We start from the raw sequence: 17,651 nt of genomic DNA on the forward strand, positions 1-17,651 counted from the left end.
GCGACCCTGTAGAACAGGATAAAGCGGCTAGAGATAATGAGATGAGATCTTCATATTCTACAGTACATAAAACTTATTTACAATATTGTTAGATGTAATATGGTTCAGTGGTCAAGTAGAATGTAAAAAGTGTGTGTGTATGTATGTATAATATATAAAACTTTTTTTTTTTTAATTTATTCCATGAAGTCAAGTCGTACATGAGCTGGTAGCCATGTACGATGAGATTGAGTGGAATAACTGTTTTATTCTATCCACATTCACTGGATTTTGAGAAACGGAGCCTTTTTATTTTTTACAAATTTGATAGATAAAAACTTTACACAAAACGTCTGACAAAATAATTTTCGCTTAGAATGTAAACAAACCGGTGAAATGACAGGAGCAATTTGTGAAAAAAGTTTTTAAAAATACACATTCTTATCATCAAATACTTTTATTCCATATTTTGTTGCTTTTTTTTTTCTTGTTTTTTGGGGTTTTGTTTTCGAGTAGAGTTTTTATTTCATTCTCGGTTGGGTCAGCAACACGTGCTGCCATTTTGTTTTTCTCTACTCACTGTATATGAGCTGATATCCTAGTAGTAGAGTAGCCAATCAGAGTGCATGATTGCTCATATCCAGTGAATGTGGATAATATATATATACACACACAAATATACCATAAATTATCCAATAATGCAAAATCAAATTTAAAATAATGTGTTGTATATATATACGCCATTACACTTTCTCCGCAGGCATGCCTTCTGCCCATAGTATATCTGGGTCCCTTCTCTTCCTCAGGTGTGTATGTTTTATTTATATATAATATGCATTTCATTTTCAAATTGGTGCATTTCAAAAAATTAGAATATCATGAAGGTCTTTTTTGTAATTTAATTCAAAAAGGTAAACTTTCATATATTCTAAATTCATTACATGTTAAGTGAAATATTTCAAGCCTTTTTCTGTTTTAATTTTTATGATTATGGCTTATAGCTCATGACAATCAGAAATCCAGTATCTCAAAATATGAGAGTATTTCATTTCGAGTTTGAGTAAAACAGTATAAATACAGTTTATCTCTCGGTCTAGTTTAGTACACACAACCACAATCATGGGGAAGACTGCTGACTTGACAGTTGTCCAGAAGATGATCATCAACACCCTCCACAAGGATGGTAAGCCACAGAAGGTCATTGCTGAAAAGGCTGGCTGGAAAAGGTGCACAAGCAACAGGGATGACCACAGCCTTGAGAGGATTGTCAAGAAAAGTCTATTCAAAACCTTGGGAGAGTTTCACAAAGAGTGGATTGAGGCTGGTATCGGTGCATCAAGAGCCACCGTGTCTTTGGGAAAGGGGCTACAGCTGTTGTATTCCTCATATCAAGCCACTCCTGAATCAGAGACAACATCAGAAGTGTCTTACCTGGGCTGAAGAGAGAAAGAGCTGGACTGTTGCTCAGTGGCCCAAAGTCCTCTTTTCAGATGAAAGTAAATTCTGCATTTCATTTGGAACTCAGGGTCCTAAAGTCTGAAGGAAGAGTGGAGAGGCACAGAATCCAAGGTGTTTGAAGTCCGGTGTGAAGTTTCCGCAGCCTGTGATGATTTCAGGTGCCATGTCATCTGCTGGTGTTGGTCCACTGTGTTTTATCAAGTCCAAAGTCAATGCAGCCATCTACCAGGAGATTTTAGAGCACTTCATGCTTCCATCAACTGACAAGCTTTATGTAGATGCTGATTTCCTTTTCCAGCAGGACTCAGCATCTGTCCACAGTGCCAAACCTACTACCAAATAGTTTGCTGACCATGATATTACTGTGACTGGCCAGCCAACTCACCTGACCTGAGCCCCATAGAGAATATATGGGGTATTGTCAAGAGGAAGCTGAGAAACATCCAACCCAAAAATACAGATGAGCTGAAGGCCGCTATCAAAGTAACCTGGGCTTCAATAACACCTCAGCAGTGTAACAGGCTGATCGCCTCCATGCCATGCCCCACTGATGCAGTAATTTGTGGTAAAGAAGAAGAAAAAGCCTTTATTTTGTCACATGCACACTCAAGCACAGTGAAATTAATCCTCTGCATTTAACCCATCTGAAGCAGTGAACACACACATACATACCCAGAGCAGTGGGCAGCCATACTACAGCGCCCAGGGAGCAGTTAGGGGTTAGGTACCTTGCTCAAGGGCACTTCAGCCCAAGGCCACCCCATGTTAACCTAACTGTATGTTCCCCTTTGAACTGTAGGGGAAACCCATGCAGACACATGCAAACTCCACACAGAAAGGCCCCCGTCAGCCACTGGACCCGAACTCAGAACCTTCTTGCTGTGAGGCAACAGTGCTAACCACTAATGAACATCCATCCATCCATTATCTGTAGCCGCTTATCCTGTTCTACAGGGTCGCAGGCAAGCTGGAGCCTATCTCAGCTGACTATGGGCGAGAGGCGAGGTAATTTAGAGTCACCAATTAGCCTAACTTGCATGTCTTTGGACTGTGGAGGAAACCCACGCAGACACGGGGAGAACATGCAAACTCCACACAGAAAGGCCCTCGCCGGCTGCTGGGCTCGAACCCAGGACCTTCTTGCTAACCGCTATACCACCGTGCCACCCAAAGGAGTCGCAACCAAGGATTGAGTGTATAAATGAACATACATTTCAGAAGTTGGACATTTCTGTATTGTAAATCTTTGTTTTATTGATTATAGGAAATGTTCTAGGGCGGCACGGTGGTGTAGTGGTTAGCGCTGTCGCCTCACAGCTAGAAGGTCCTGGGTTCGAGCCCCGGGGCCGGCGAGGGCCTTTCTGTGTGGAGATTGCATGTTCTCCCCGTGTCCGCGTGGGTTTCCTCCGGGTGCTCCGGTTTCCCCCACAGTCCAAAGACATGCAGGTTAGGTTAACCGGTGACTCTAAATTGACTGTAGGTGTGAATGTGAGTGTGAATGGTTGTCTGTGTCTATGTGTCAGCCCTGTGATGACCTGGCGACTTGTCCAGGGTGTACCCCGCCTTTCGCCCGTAGTCAGCTGGGATAGGCTCCAGCTTGCCTGCAACCCTGTAGAACAGGATAAAGCGGCTAGAGATAATGAGATGAGATGAGGAAATGTTCTAATAATTTGAGATACTGGATTTCTGATTTTCATGAGCTATAATCATCAAAAAATTTTAAAAAGGCTTGAAATGTTTCACTTTACGTGTAATGAATATAGAATATATGAAGTTTACCTTTCTTAATTAACTTATTAAAAAAGTGAACTTTTTCACAATATTCTAATTGACCGACATATGGTATAGACCACGCCCTGTTTACTCTGATTGGCCCAGAGGTCCAATGGCCCTGTCATCATTGGGCGGGGCTTCAGTGCTTGTGTCTGTGCGTGCAGGAATTCTCTCCTGACTCTACACGTGATTTTTACCGCCTGCTAGTGGCAGAGCCGCGTTAAATCCAGCACCAGCCGCCTGCTTTTACAAGTTCTGGAGACGTTACAAGTTTATTTGGAGACAGAGACATTTCACACTGGACCATGTCTTCTAACATGAGCCTGACGGACATGAGGAGGAATGTGGAGCAGCTGAAACTTCAAGCCAGTGTAGAGAGAATAAAGGTGAGAATGGAAAAGTAGATTCTGCTCATAGAGGAAATAAAGTGCATAGAGAATGCAGATCAGTGTTTATTAACGTGTTACAAAGTGTGTTATTACTCAGTACAGTATACAAGAGAGAGTTTTCTAATTATATTGTAGTGCTGTTTAGACTAGAGCATCACTTGTTTATTATTATTATTATTATTATTATTATTATTCTGTACAGAGAAGGATATACATTGAAAAACAAGAGATACAGTCCTGTGCAAAAGTCTTAGGCACCCATATATATATATATATATATATATGTATATGTATGTGTGTGTGTGTGTGTATATATATATGTGTATATATATATATATGTCATACATCATACAAACTTTGTTATAGATTTCTATTTTATGACTTCTACATTATCGAGTCAGTACAAAAACATTTTAGAATTCCAAATGTTCATTTCCCAGCACAAAATTAAATGTTACAGAAAAAAAAAAGTTTGTATCTGAGCAGCATATTACATAAGACAGCACTTTTCAGATTAAAAAAGAAAACATAATGAAGGCTACTGGGTTTTGGTGCAAAATTAACAAGCAAGTGTGACCTTCAAAGTGTCCAGAAGAACTGTAACTGGTTCTGTAAGATGCTCAGAAAAACCTACAGCTCATTTCCTTATAAAACTGCACTCATTGGACCTGAAACTACAATTTATTTTTTATTTTTAAAGTCAAGGGTCGTCTCACACCAAAAACTGACTTTGTTATATTGAATTATTATGGGTTACTGCTGCGTGTGTATATATCATCTCATCTCATTATCTCTAGCCGCTTTATCCTGTTCTACAGGGTCGCAGGCGAGCTGGAGCCTATCCCAGCTGACTACGGGCGAAAGGCGGGGTACACCCTGGACAAGTCGCCAGGTCATCACAGGGCTGACACATAGACACAGACAACCATTCATACTCACATTCACACCTACGCTCAATTTAGAGTCACCAGTTAACCTAACCTGCATGTCTTTGGACTGTGGGGGAAACCGGAGCACCCGGAGGAAACCCACGCGGACACGGGGAGAACATGCAAACTCCGGACAGAAAGGCCCTCGCCGGCCACGGGGCTCGAACACGGACCTTCTTGCTATGAGGCGACAGCACTAACCACTATACCACCGTGCCGCCATATATAAAGCGGCTAGAGATAATGAGATTATATGTTGAAACATTTCATTTCATGATTATTTAAGCCATATTTTTTGTCTACAGCATTTCTTTACATGTGCTTAAGACTTTTGCATAGTACCGTATATATATTTTTATGTAAGTTTCTGAACTCCTTTAAATTTCAATGAGGCTAATTCAAAATTAATACACATGCTACAGATGTGTGGTAATGTATTTCATAAATACAAAAAACATATTGAGAAGGAAATAACTCACATGAATAATGTCTCAGATTAAAGAAACAATGAGAGAAACTACTCTGCTTTAACAAAATTTGTTCAGGAGTAGGTTTTTTTTTTTTTAACGGCAGTATTTCTTTTTTTTTCCAAAACAAGGAAATTTAGAAATTTAAACATCAATAAAAACAAATTTCAATCATTAAGAATTTTTTTATAATACTTTTAAAGCATTTGCTCTCAATGTCCTTGAAATTTTTTTAAACCAAATATAAGGTCGCCCATGCGGAGGCTTGAAATGGTCCCAGGTTACCAGTGGGTACATTTTTGACAATCTTATACTGTGTTCACATATATACTGGCACAATAGTGGTATAACTGTATCGATACAAAGTATACCGGTACAGTTTAGTGCATCTGTCCACACTAGCGAGAAATGTTTGCGGTTTTCTTTCACGGTAGTTGAAATGCGCGTGCGTGAAATGTTTCCGTGGTTACCGAGTAACTTCCTTCCGAGAATATGGCGGATGAAATAACGTGTGTGTGCTTTTTGTTGTCAATGTACAGTCTGTATTTCTGGTGGTCATTTATTCAGTTGAATCGTATAAAACGCGCGAGGCAGTTGAGAAAGAAACAAAGAAAACAAATCTCCGTTCTTCACTATTTTATTCAGCGAAGACATCGATTGAGGTGTGTGACTTTGCGCATGCGCATTATATTTGTATTGATACAGAACCGCTTCATCTGTCCACACTACAGCGAAGCGCTACAGTACCGATACTGTACCGGTACGAAACCCATACATTTGTGGGTTTTGTACCGACACAGTTATACCGCTACAGTACCGGTATAGTTGCTAGTGTGGACAGGTGTTGCGGTACGAAAGTAGTATCGTGTCGGTACAAAATCCCTAGTGTGGACAGGGTATTTGACATTACAGGAAGAGGCTCATTGCTGTCATTTGCCCAAAGGCAAGCTTCAAAGCTTCAATGGAATTACCCTAATTGTTGGGGTGCCAATCATTTTAAAACTATTTAATGCAGCAAAAATAACTCCTCAAAGGCTCACTAATTCATTTCGTTCATTGTGGATTTCTTGAAGGGTGCCAAAACTAATGTGTGAGAATGTGAAAAGGAATTTTAGCAAGCACAACATTTTGCGTACGTTTGCAGTCACTTTTTCTGTATTTGTTCATTCATTAATATGAAAAGAAAATGTTTACATACTGCATGAAATGAATAAAACACTGGGGGCCTCCAGTTACAGGAAAATAATCAGTGACCGGGTGGTGTGTTGCAGCTGTTACGACATTCGTTGCATTTGGATGTCGTGACACCATGGTGGTGCAGGGGTTCGCACTGCCACCTCACAGCAAGATGGTTTTGGGTTCGTATCTGGTGGCCAACAGGGACCTTTCTGTGTGGAGTTTGCATGTTCTTACCATATCTTTGTGGGTTTCCTCTTGGTGCTCCCAGTTTCCTCCCACAGTTCAAAGACATGCAGATTAGGTAACCTGGATACTCTAAATTGTCCATAGATGTGAATGTGAGTGTGAATGTTTGCTCGCCTCTGTGTTAGCCCTGTGATAGATTGGTGACCTGCCCAGGGTGAACCCAACTGGGATTGGCTCCAGCTTCCTCCTTGGATAGATGTATTTAATGATGTGGAAGGCTAACCAGCCTCTCTCTTTTTTAGTTATTAAAGTTAGAAAATTCCAAAGAGTAAACACCTCTGATCCGAAGACTTTCCCATGGTGGAAAACTTAGTTGCAGCTTTCCCTCGGACTGTTACAAAGCCCTGGTACTTCACATATCAGCACGTATTAAATCTGATTATGGAGAGCGTTCACCATAAGACCCCTTTCACTGACGTCACCCGAAACCGGAAGTAAACAGACCCTGCGCCATTTTGGAAGACCAACAAACTCGTGATTAGGGGGAAATAACGGCAGGGTTAGGGTTAGGACCCTAACCCTAACCCTCCTATTATATAAATAAAACATAGTTGTTGTGTAGGCATATATCAAATACATATGTATAATTTGGATAAATTAACCTAAATTATGGATACCTTAATAGTAACAAAAAGTATTAATTTTTCAACTGAAAAGATATATTATTAAAAGATAAATATCAACAAGATTACCTTGGCCATAACTATGTGTAGGTTATTGAGGTTTTTCACCCACGTGACCAAGTCATGTGATGCATCGTTAGGCTGCCATTTTGGACGTCACGGCTCGAATCAGTTTGAATGCGAGGAAGGCGACAAACGAAAAGCATAAAAGAAAAAGGAGCGAGATGCAGAAAACACCTTCACTATCCAGCGACGTAGGGCATTTACAGGGCGAGCAGAGGGAGAGGTATTTGCAAAAATTGAGGTTAGCAGGCTTAGAGAACGACGTTTACCTGCTTCCACCAGGATTGTTCACTGACGTACGGAAGTACACGAAGCCCTCGTCTTTACCTGACTTCGGCCCACATGATCTGTATACCTATGTCGTTAAAAACCCATCGCCATACACAGGTATTGATCTGAAAGCGTATAAGAGTTTGGATGCCTACAAATATTTTGTGTCAGGCTGGGTAACATGCCTACATCAGTGGGTCGTCCCTGGAGCCGGTGGTCGCCATCTTATTACAGCTAAGGTTTGTTCACATTTTCATTTACTTTCGGTCCTCAGGATAAACAAAATGTTATTAAACGTCATTGAAATAACTTCTTAGTCTGTTGAGACATGGCCCGTTATAAATTTGCTGTTACCGGGCAATGACCAAGAACTGTATTATTAGGGTCGGTGTCTGTGTTGTAGCAGTGTACTAGCAGCTAGCTGTTAGCACTAGCTAATGTCAACAACATAGTAGCTAGTATGTTACTGTAGTAATGTTTACGTTCAGTCATTTGGATGACTGTTAAAACCTTTCAGTCTCAAGTTTTTCCTTTACTGTATGTACTAGTTTACTGTAATTATGATCCAGCAGCTATTTACACTGGATCCAGTGTAAATAGCTGCCGGAGCGCGCTCCGGCTTGCTCCCCCTCAAATTAAGCAGCGCGCTCCGGCTTGCTCCCGGAGCGCGCTGCTTAATTTGAGGGGGAGCAAGCCGGAGCGTGCTGCTTAATTTGAGGGGGAGCAAGCCGGAGCGTGCTGCTTAATTTGAGGGGGAGCAAGCCGGAGCGCGCTCCGGAACCTCGGCCGGAGCACTCCGGGAGCAAGCCGGAGCGCGCTGCTTAATTTGAGGGGGAGCAAGCCGGAGCGCACTCCGGAACCTCGGCCGGAGCACTCCGGGAGCAAGCCGGAGCGCACTGCTTAATTTGAGGGGGAGCAAGCCGGAGCACGCTCCGGAACCTCGGCCGGAGCACTCCGGGAGCAAGCCGGAGCGCGCTGCTTAATTTGAGGGGGAGCAAGCCGGAGCGCGCTGCTTAATTTGAGGGGGAGCAAGCCGGAGCGCGCTCCGGCAGCTATTTACACTGGATCCGGTGTCTGTAACACATTTTTTTTTCAAGCTGGTTCTCCCTCTCTGTCTGCAGCGTTAATATGTAGCTTGACCTTCAAAATGGCGGACACCGGGGCGTCACGTGACCCTGTGACGTCAGGTGAAAAACCTCAATTCTTAATAACAGCTGTAATATCACGAACTAAGCCACTAACAACATAATTGTAAGCCTGTAGCCCTTTGTAGGCTTTCAAGTCATCAGCAGTGTAGGCACTGGGTGTAAACAACAAATAGTTTACAATGTCTGGGTAGCAAACAGATGGCAGAATTGGTGTCCGGTCCTCCTTATGTATCTGACACGGAGAAATAATATAAATCGTGCTGCCTACCCGATTACAGTCGTCTGTTTTATTGTATCAGTACTAGTATCACTTACTATACTCATCAGTCATAGATTAGTCCAGTACAACATGACCAGCTTGCTTTTTTCCATTTGACTGTCGCAAGTTTTTTCAGGCTGGTACAGTCAAAAATTGAAAAAAGTTTTGGCCTACTAAACTAGTCATCGATTCTACTAGTGTATTAATTGGAGTCGACATGAAAACGTTAGGTAAAAACTTTAAACCAGTACAATCTCTTCTTCAAAGTTTTACCAAATGGTTTTATTTATGCAATTTAAAGCTCATAATACTGTATAACTTTGGTTGAGTAAAAACACGGAGCAAAAACATGGCTGAATCCTGAATGACTCCTATTTGTTTAAATAGGGGACTACATAGGCGGCAAAATGTAGTTTCTTTTTCCCTGCCATGGAAGCACACTTGTATACCAAGGAGGAAAGCAATTTGCATTACAGCCGTGAGGCGGCTCGGCTCGGTTTTCCCTTTCGGGCGCTCTCGTTTTCTGTTAGAATTTGGTAAAGAAAAAAAATATATATATTATTTACCAGCTTACCGGGTCCATTAACATAAATCTGACAGCTGACAAGGTCGGGATATAAACGAACTTTTGCGTTAAACTGTGTGCTTGGATTCACATCATTTTTTCTGAGTCTTATCATATGGGTCACACCCATCAATCACAGCCAGTTTCTCCACATACCGTGCCCTTTCTGCAGCTGGTAATGTACTCACATAACCTGAATTATCATCCATCGTGTCACTTTACTCTCGCTCGTACTTTGTTTCATATTGTGAGTGCATGTACTTGGTCTTCCAATATGGCGCCTAACAAAATCTCGCGGCACGGTGACGTCATGCGGTAGCCCTCTATACTGTATAGTGAGGAGAGAAAACAAAATGGCGGAGTGTGTTGCTGAACTAACCAAGGACGAAATAAAAACTGTTCAAAAACAAAATCCCAAAAAATACAAAAAAAAGTAACAAAATATGGAATGAAAGTATTTCATGGTAAGAACATATCTTTTTTATTTAGTTTTTCAAGAATTATTATTATTATTATTATTATTATAGCATTTTTCACAAATTGCTCCTGCCATTTCGCCGGTTTGTTTACATTCTAAGCGGAAATTATTTTGTCTGACGTTTTGTATAAAGTTTTTATTTATCGAATTTGCAAAAAATAAAAATGCTCTGTTTCTCAAAATCCAGTGAATGTGGATAGAATAAAAGTTATTCTACTCAATCTCGTCGTACATGGCTTATAGCCAACTCGGTGCTACGTACCTAGTCGGCTATCAGCTCATGTACGACTCGGTTCTGTGGAATAACTGTTAAATATATCCCAGTCAGGATCGCACCCAATGTCACCTGGGATTGGCTCCAGCTTCCTGCACGATCCTGAAGGATAAGTGGTATAGAAAATGGATGGATGGACAGAATTGATGTCCATAATGCCAAATAGTGAAGACATGCTGTTTATTCTGGTCACTCAATCTAGTTAGATAAATAAAGCCATTGGGAAGGAAACCGGTGTAAAACTTTTTTTTTATTTTAATCATATTTCTAAGAAATCAATGTTAGGAACTCTATTTTAAACACAAACCAAATTTATGTTCTTCCCACTTCCTGAATTCCATTTGAACTTGTGCATGTGTGCTGATTTGCCTATGTAAAGGAATGTCACTGCTCCGATCTGGAATATCTGAATGTGAGACAGTAGCCATTTGCATACAGCAAATTATTTGCCATCAACAAAATTTAGTCCTGTATACACAGACAGACCATTGTGTAAAGAAATTAGATCTTGTTTTTCCATATTATACAACAACTGGTGAAGCACAGTGGTGTTGAATTACACCTTGTTGCGTTTTTGGAATGCAGATGAACATGGTTTGAATACGATTATTAAACAGATAAGTGTGTGTGTGTGTGTGTGTGTGTGTGTGTGTGTGTGTGTTTGCACATAGGTGTCTCAAGCCGCAGCTGAGCTACAGCAGTACTGCCTTCAGAATGCCCCCAGAGATGCCCTCCTGGTCGGGGTGCCAACAGGCAGCAACCCTTTCCGAGAACCACGTTCGTGTTCCATGTTTTAAGCACAAGGTGTGCAGGTTCTCCCAAAACCCATCAAAATTAACACATTGCTTTACACAAAATGTTTTTTCATCACATATATACACCCACTGTCTGGCCATAAAAAAAGTCTCACACTATAATATTTTGTCGGAACACCTTTAGCTTTGATTATGGTGCACGTTTGTCATCACGTTTTTTCGTCAACCTTATGCAAAGTCACACCATTTATTTCTGTGAATAGTTTAATTCTGAGCAGTAATTTTTCAGTGAGATTTTTGTATTGATGACAGGAGAGTCGAACCATTCTGTAAACTCTTCTCCAGCACATCCCAAAAACTTTCAACGGGGTTAAGGTCAGGCCTCTGTGGTGATCAATTCATGTGTGAAAATGATTCCTCATGCTCTGTGAACCACTTTCACAATTTGATCCTGATGAATCCTGGCATTGTCGTCTGGAATATAGCTGCGCCATCAGGGAAGAAAATATCCACTGATGGGATAACCTGGTCATTCAGTACATTCAGGTTGTCAGCTGAGTTCATTTTATTGCCATATCCTCCTGGGAACCAAGAAAAAAAAAACCGTGTCTCTCAATTTCTCTTTTGTTGTGATTTCCTTACTAGGAATTTCCCAGCAACCCTCCTAGTTCCATGATATATCATTGGAAAGCTCAGGATGTACTCTTTACAACACACCAGGATTCAAGTGAATAGCTTGAAAGAGTAAGAGGATGTGCACGTAAAACAAATGTCAACTACAGAGGACACAAGTCTTTGGGTTGGGTCTCAAGAGGTTACAACATTGGGTCCCTTCTTGCCCTGACACAATCATCACTCAGGAATAGGGTAAACCTGGACTCATCAGACTATATACTAACCTTTTTCCATTGCTTCAGAATCCAATCTTTATGCTCACTTGCAAATTGAAGCGTTTTCTCTAACAAGTGGTTTTCTTATGGACACACAGCTGTTTAGTCCCAATCCTCTGAGTTCTCGTCATATTGTGAGATCTTAATTTCACTATTAAATATACTGTAGCTATGAGTTCTACTGTCAATTTTTTTTTTTTTTTTTTACAATTTAACTTCACCAAACATTTAAGTGATCTCTGATCATGGTCAGTCAAGATTTTTTTCTGACCACATTTCTTCTGTGGAGTTGACGATTCCTCATTATCCTTCCAGGTTTTAGTCATGTGTTGGACAGTTCTTAACTCAATCATCGTCCAGACATTTCAGGAATCTCCTTACGCTACGTTCACACTGCAAGGCTTAATGCTCAATTCCAATTTTTTTGTGAAATCCGATTTTTTGTGAGGTCGTTCACATTAACAAATATATGCGACTTGTATGTGATCCTCAGTATGAACAAAAAGCAACCTAAAAGTGTTCCGCATGCGCATTGCAGGATACGACGACGTCACACGCAGTGAGCATGGCCAGTGTTTACGGAAGTAAAACCGCCCGGTTGCGGTATGACCCATCCAATCTAGCTTGAATAGCTGTATCCCCCCAAATGGAAATCAGCTCCCTAACCTCTGCGTCCTTCCATTGAGAAGATTCAGAACCTTCACAGCCCGAAGCGTCCCTCGCATTGATGTCATGCGCAGGGGCGCAGATATGTTTTTTGAACTGGGGGGGACAAAAAACTGGGGGGGGGACAAAGCTGCCAGCAAACCAACCCCAACCCCGATATGCCTGTCAAACTTGTTGTGGGTTACCATAGCAACCAAACTCGAGCTCGCAACCTGTGCAGTCTGCGCAGCTCAACCAACCGAATATCAGTCTTTGTTTTGTTTTATGTGAGTTGTTGCAACTATGTATACACTGCCGTGCACCTCAATAAACCAAATGGTAATTAGTCTTTTGAGTTTTCTGTGAGGTTTGCCTTATGCAAAGAAAGACAGCATAGACGTTTTTTCCTCCCTATAAGTGGGGGGGACCGAGCGAGGTGAATTTAAATCTGGGTGGGACGAGTCCCACCCTCTATCTGCGCCCGTGATTATGCGCCATGTTGTTGTAACTTTTTTTTGAGAGACCCGCCGCCTACTTCAGCGCAGAATAGTGACGTTTGTGGCTTGTTGATGACGTGTAAGTCGGATGAATGCGACCTGGCGGTTCAGACTGAAGTTGCATATGAAAAGAGCAGATAGGAATCGGAATTAGGACCACATATCCAAACGGCCTGGGTCGGATTTGAAAAAATCGGATCTGTGTCGTTCATATTGTCAATAAAAGATCGGATACAGGTCACATATGGGCAAAAAGATCGGATTTGGGTCACTTCAGCCTGCAGTGTGAACGTAGCCTTAGTTGTTTTCTTTGCTTGATGCAGGCCAGTAATTTGACTCTTCTGAAACATAGTAACATCTTTTCCATGTTCACGGGATACATCTTCTGACATGTTTGTTTAAGAAATGAGAAGCTACTCACTGCATCAGTTAGGGTTAAAAGAATTGTTGCATTTGAAACATTCATCACTGCAGTCATTATCCAATAAAAGTCTCTCAAGTACTTGCTTATTTAAATCCAAATGATGACATTTTTGGCTAGGTTGTGTATATATTTAACAGTTATTCCATGAAATTGAGTCGTACATGAGCTGATAGCCAATGAGGCACATAGCACCAAGTTGGCTATAAGCCATGTATGACGAAATTGAATGGAATAACTGTTTTATTCTATCCACATTCACTGGATTTTGAGAAACAGAGCTTTTTTTTTTTTGCAAATTTGATAAATAATAAAAACTTTATACAAAACGTCCGACAAGATAATTTCCGCTTAGAATGTAAACAAGTGGAATGACAGTAGGAATATGTGAAAAACGTTATAATGATAATCTCATCTCATCTCATTATCTCTAGCCGCTTTATCCTTCTACAGGGTCGCAGGCAAGCTGGAGCCTATCCCAGCTGACTACGGGCGAAAGGCGGGGTACACCCTGGACAAGTCGCCAGGTCATCACAGGGCTGACACATAGACACAGACAACCATTCATACTCACATTCACACCTACGGTCAATTTAGAGTCACCAGTTAACCTAACCTGCATGTCTTTGGACTGTGGGGGAAACCGGAGCACCCGGAGGAAACCCACGCGGACACGGGGAGAACATGCAAACTCCACACAGAAAGGCCCTCGCCGGCCCCGGGGCTCGAACCCAGGACCTTCTTGCTGTGAGGCGACAGCGCTAACCACTACAATAATGATAATTCTTTAAAAAAAATTTTAAAAAAGATATGTTCTTACCGGCGGCACGGTGGTGTAGTGGTTAGCGCTGTCGCCTCACAGCAAGAAGGTCCTGGGTTTGAGCCCCAGGGCCGGCGAGGGCCTTTCTGTGTGGAGTTTGCATGTTCTCCCCGTGTCCGCGTGGGTTTCCTCCGGGTGCTCCGGTTTCCCCCACAGTCCAAAGACATGCAGGTTAGGTTAACTGGTGACTCTAAATTGACCGTAGGTGTGAATGTGAGTGTGAATGGTTGTCTGTGTCTATTGCCGCTTTTCCACTACAAACGCAGCTGAGCCGTGCCGTGCTGAGTCGGGCTGAGCCGTGCCGTGTCGAGCTGAGTGGGGCTGTTGGAGTTGCATTTCGACTACAACCGCGCTGAACCGTGCTGGCTGGAAGTGGGTGGACACATTGGGTGGAGTTAGTGAAAGTGGGTGGACGTCAGGTGATGTCGTTAAGCAGCGCAAACAGTGACATCAGTGAGCTTTTAAGCGGTAGTCTCACGACCCGAATAGTAAACAATAAACATGGAGGACATGGAGTCGTTAGTGTTGCTGGTCTTGGTGCTGTGGCTTGTAGTCACCGACAACGCCAACAGATACTGGCAAGAGCGTATAGATGAGGCGAGGCGCATAAGGCTTCAGAAATTCTCGTAATTCGTAATTATTCTTCTTCCGGGTTTGCGGTGTTTACAGATCCCAGCGTGCTTGCGGGGCGTGTGTGGGCATGTGAGGACACTCCTCCTCACCAATCAGTGCACAGGGGAGTGTCTGCTCACGCCCCCAGCCTCACTCGGCTCGCTTTGGCTCGCTTCAGCCCCACTCCAAAACGGTGCGAGTTTTAGGGGCTAAGCAGGGCTGAAGCGAGCTGAGTCGTGCTGTTTTTTGGTAGTCGAAACGCGAGCCGTGTCGGGCTGAAGTGAGCTGAAGCGAGCTGAAGTGAGCTGAAAAAGGGTAGTGGAAAAGGGCCATAAGTGTCAGCCCTGTGATGACCTGGCGACTTGTCCAGGGTGTACCCCGCCTTTCGCCCGTAGTCAGCTGGGATAGGCTCCAGCTTGCCTGCGACCCTGTAGAAGGATAAAGCGGCTAGAGATAATGAGATGAGTTGAGATGTTCTTACCATCAAATACTTTTATTCCGCATTTTGTTGTTTGGGTTTTGTTTTTTTTTTTTTGTATTTTTGGGAGTTTTGTTTTCGAGTAGAGTTTTTATTTCGTCCTCGGTTGGTTCAGCAACACACACCACCATTTTGTTTTTCCCTACTCACAGTATATGCGCTGATAGACTAGTAGTAGAGTGGCCAGTCAGAGTGCATGATGGCTCATCTCCAGTGAATGTGGATAGATCCATTATCAGTCAGTGCGTTTACATGCACATAGAGAAAATCGAATTTCTGCCGTAGCTCGACTGAAATCGAAGTTCTAAATGCCATGGAAACACCTTAGCTCGTACATGTAAACCCTATCGAGCTACGTAGTCAAGCTACTTACTTCAGCACTGCCCCTTCTGGAAGTGACGAGTGATGAGACCACAAGCGGGAAACACAACAGCCTCGGTCGGCATGACAACAGTAGTAGAAACGTGCACTTCTGGAGCAATGAGGAGATAGAGTTCATGCTCATTCAGCTTAAGGAGTTGAATGAATATATATATATATATATATATATATATATATATATATATATATATATATATATATATATATAAAAATGTATGGCGATGTTGCTGTCCTTGTCGTCATTCTTCTTGTGAACACGGAATGGATAACTTTGTTTATACTCTTGAATAGCTCTTCTTCATGACGACAACCGGAAGTGTACCAACACGATGGGGCGTGTAGCGCCACCTGTGGCTCGGGTGCACAATGTACCTCACACAATAGCTCGATTTCCTTGTGTGCATGTAGGATTGGATTTCTCTGGCACCCCTGCTGGGACCCTTAGCTCGATTACCGACAGTAGCTCGATTTGGATGTGCATGTAAACGCACTGAGTGTTTTTAGCCCAAATCTTTGTTGCCTCTGCCATGTGGTTAAGACTTGGGTTTTTGTTTGTGTGTGTGGAGTTGTGGTCCAAGGTCTTCTACAAGTGACCCCAATATTTGGACCTCACCTGGCTTCAGCGTATATTAATTGTTAATTATAAATACGATACTAAAAATAGTTTTGGTATAGTAAACATTTAGTTCTACTAAATATTAATTTAGTTGAACTGCTAAATAAATCTTATGTTTGTGAAGTGTTAGGATAAATCTACACAGATTCCCTGTTGAGGTTTCAGTATAAAGTAGGACTCATTGCATGCACTGTTTGCATTACAGAGCCAAGTTTGCTCATTTTCGTAAAGGGTGCCAATATTTCTAAAGTTGACTCCATCTCTCTCTGTCAAAGATATCCTGATCTTTAACTTGTGCTCAGTGCTCACCACTGGATGATTATCATTTTTGAACCATGAATGTCTCAGACTCCACACACACAAAAACACGCATGCATGTGTGGGATATTTTTATCTGAGTGTTGGACACGTATCCGGTCAGCTCCCTGCAGTGTTGCTGCGTGATTTCCGTGCACTGCATCAACAGGAAAATGGAGTCATGGTGAAGGAGATATGAGAAGTTACATTGGATTAAAAAAAAAAAAAAAAACCTGCAGGAGTGGCACCTATGAGCAATGGCTTGCTGTTTAAAATGGGGTGGAGAAAGTAAAAGGCAAATGTGGGTTTGCAGAAACCGAGGCTGGTTTTAGACTCGGGAAGTGCCCAGACTTCTGCTCTTGACCAGAGGAACTGTAAGGTTGCGTTTTGTGAAAAAGCATGTGGTTTGGGGTTATTTTTAGTTTTGGAGGAGTGCGAGAGTAATGTGTTTCTCTGCCTCTCCCAGTATGCTGGTCTGAATGCTCAAAATAAAATGATATGGAAAATGATGGCCGAATTTCTCTCTTTTCTTTCTTTTTTTTTTCCCACAGGGATCGTGTTGGTGGATTCCTGGATATTTGTTACAGTGCAAAGATGCAGTGTGAACTCTTATTCTGTTCCTGAGTCACCATTGTCTATTTATTAATAAACGAATTGGAGAATGTTCTAACATTGATGGTTTTTGCGATACAACTGTGCCAAATGCAAACATTAATACTCACTAAATTTGTGTTTTTTTCATTTTAATAACAATATTGAGCTTTGATTTTGTGTTTTTTGGATTTTATGGCAGTCCTTTCAAAAATAAATAAATAAATAAATTTAATTCATGAGTCTTTTCAATGTTTATAGAGACTCATATGTTGTCTTGGTGCCTTAAAAGACCAAAGTTCTCCACGTTGAGAACTATTTCAGTCTTGACAAATTTGCTCATATATGCACGGAAGGAATCGAATATTCGATAGATTTTCAAGAAAGCTGATTTTTTTTTTTCTCTTATTCTGATTAATCTGCTTTCATTGGCATGTATAATATACCCACATCTACGTTTACACACACTAATAAGCCTTAGTAGTTCAGTTAAGTTTATAGTAAGATGCTTCTGCACACACACACACACACACACTCCCTTGGGATGA

The 17,651-nt window shown here is 41.9% G+C and overlaps 1 protein-coding gene across 1 annotated transcript; it reads left to right on the forward strand.

Moving 5' to 3' along the window:
- The first annotated feature begins 3,374 nt into the window (after positions 1-3,374).
- Positions 3,375-17,338, forward strand: gng10 (guanine nucleotide binding protein (G protein), gamma 10). Its single transcript, XM_060912963.1, has 3 exons — positions 3,375-3,596; positions 10,772-10,904; positions 17,064-17,338. The coding sequence occupies exons 1-2, from the start codon at positions 3,516-3,518 to the stop codon at positions 10,895-10,897; spliced, it is 207 nt and encodes a 68-aa protein (XP_060768946.1). The 5' UTR covers positions 3,375-3,515; the 3' UTR covers positions 10,898-10,904; positions 17,064-17,338.
- The last annotated feature ends 313 nt before the right edge of the window (positions 17,339-17,651 follow it).

This window comes from Neoarius graeffei, chromosome 28, assembly GCF_027579695.1.
Source record: "Neoarius graeffei isolate fNeoGra1 chromosome 28, fNeoGra1.pri, whole genome shotgun sequence".
Taxonomy (NCBI): domain Eukaryota; kingdom Metazoa; phylum Chordata; class Actinopteri; order Siluriformes; family Ariidae; genus Neoarius; species Neoarius graeffei.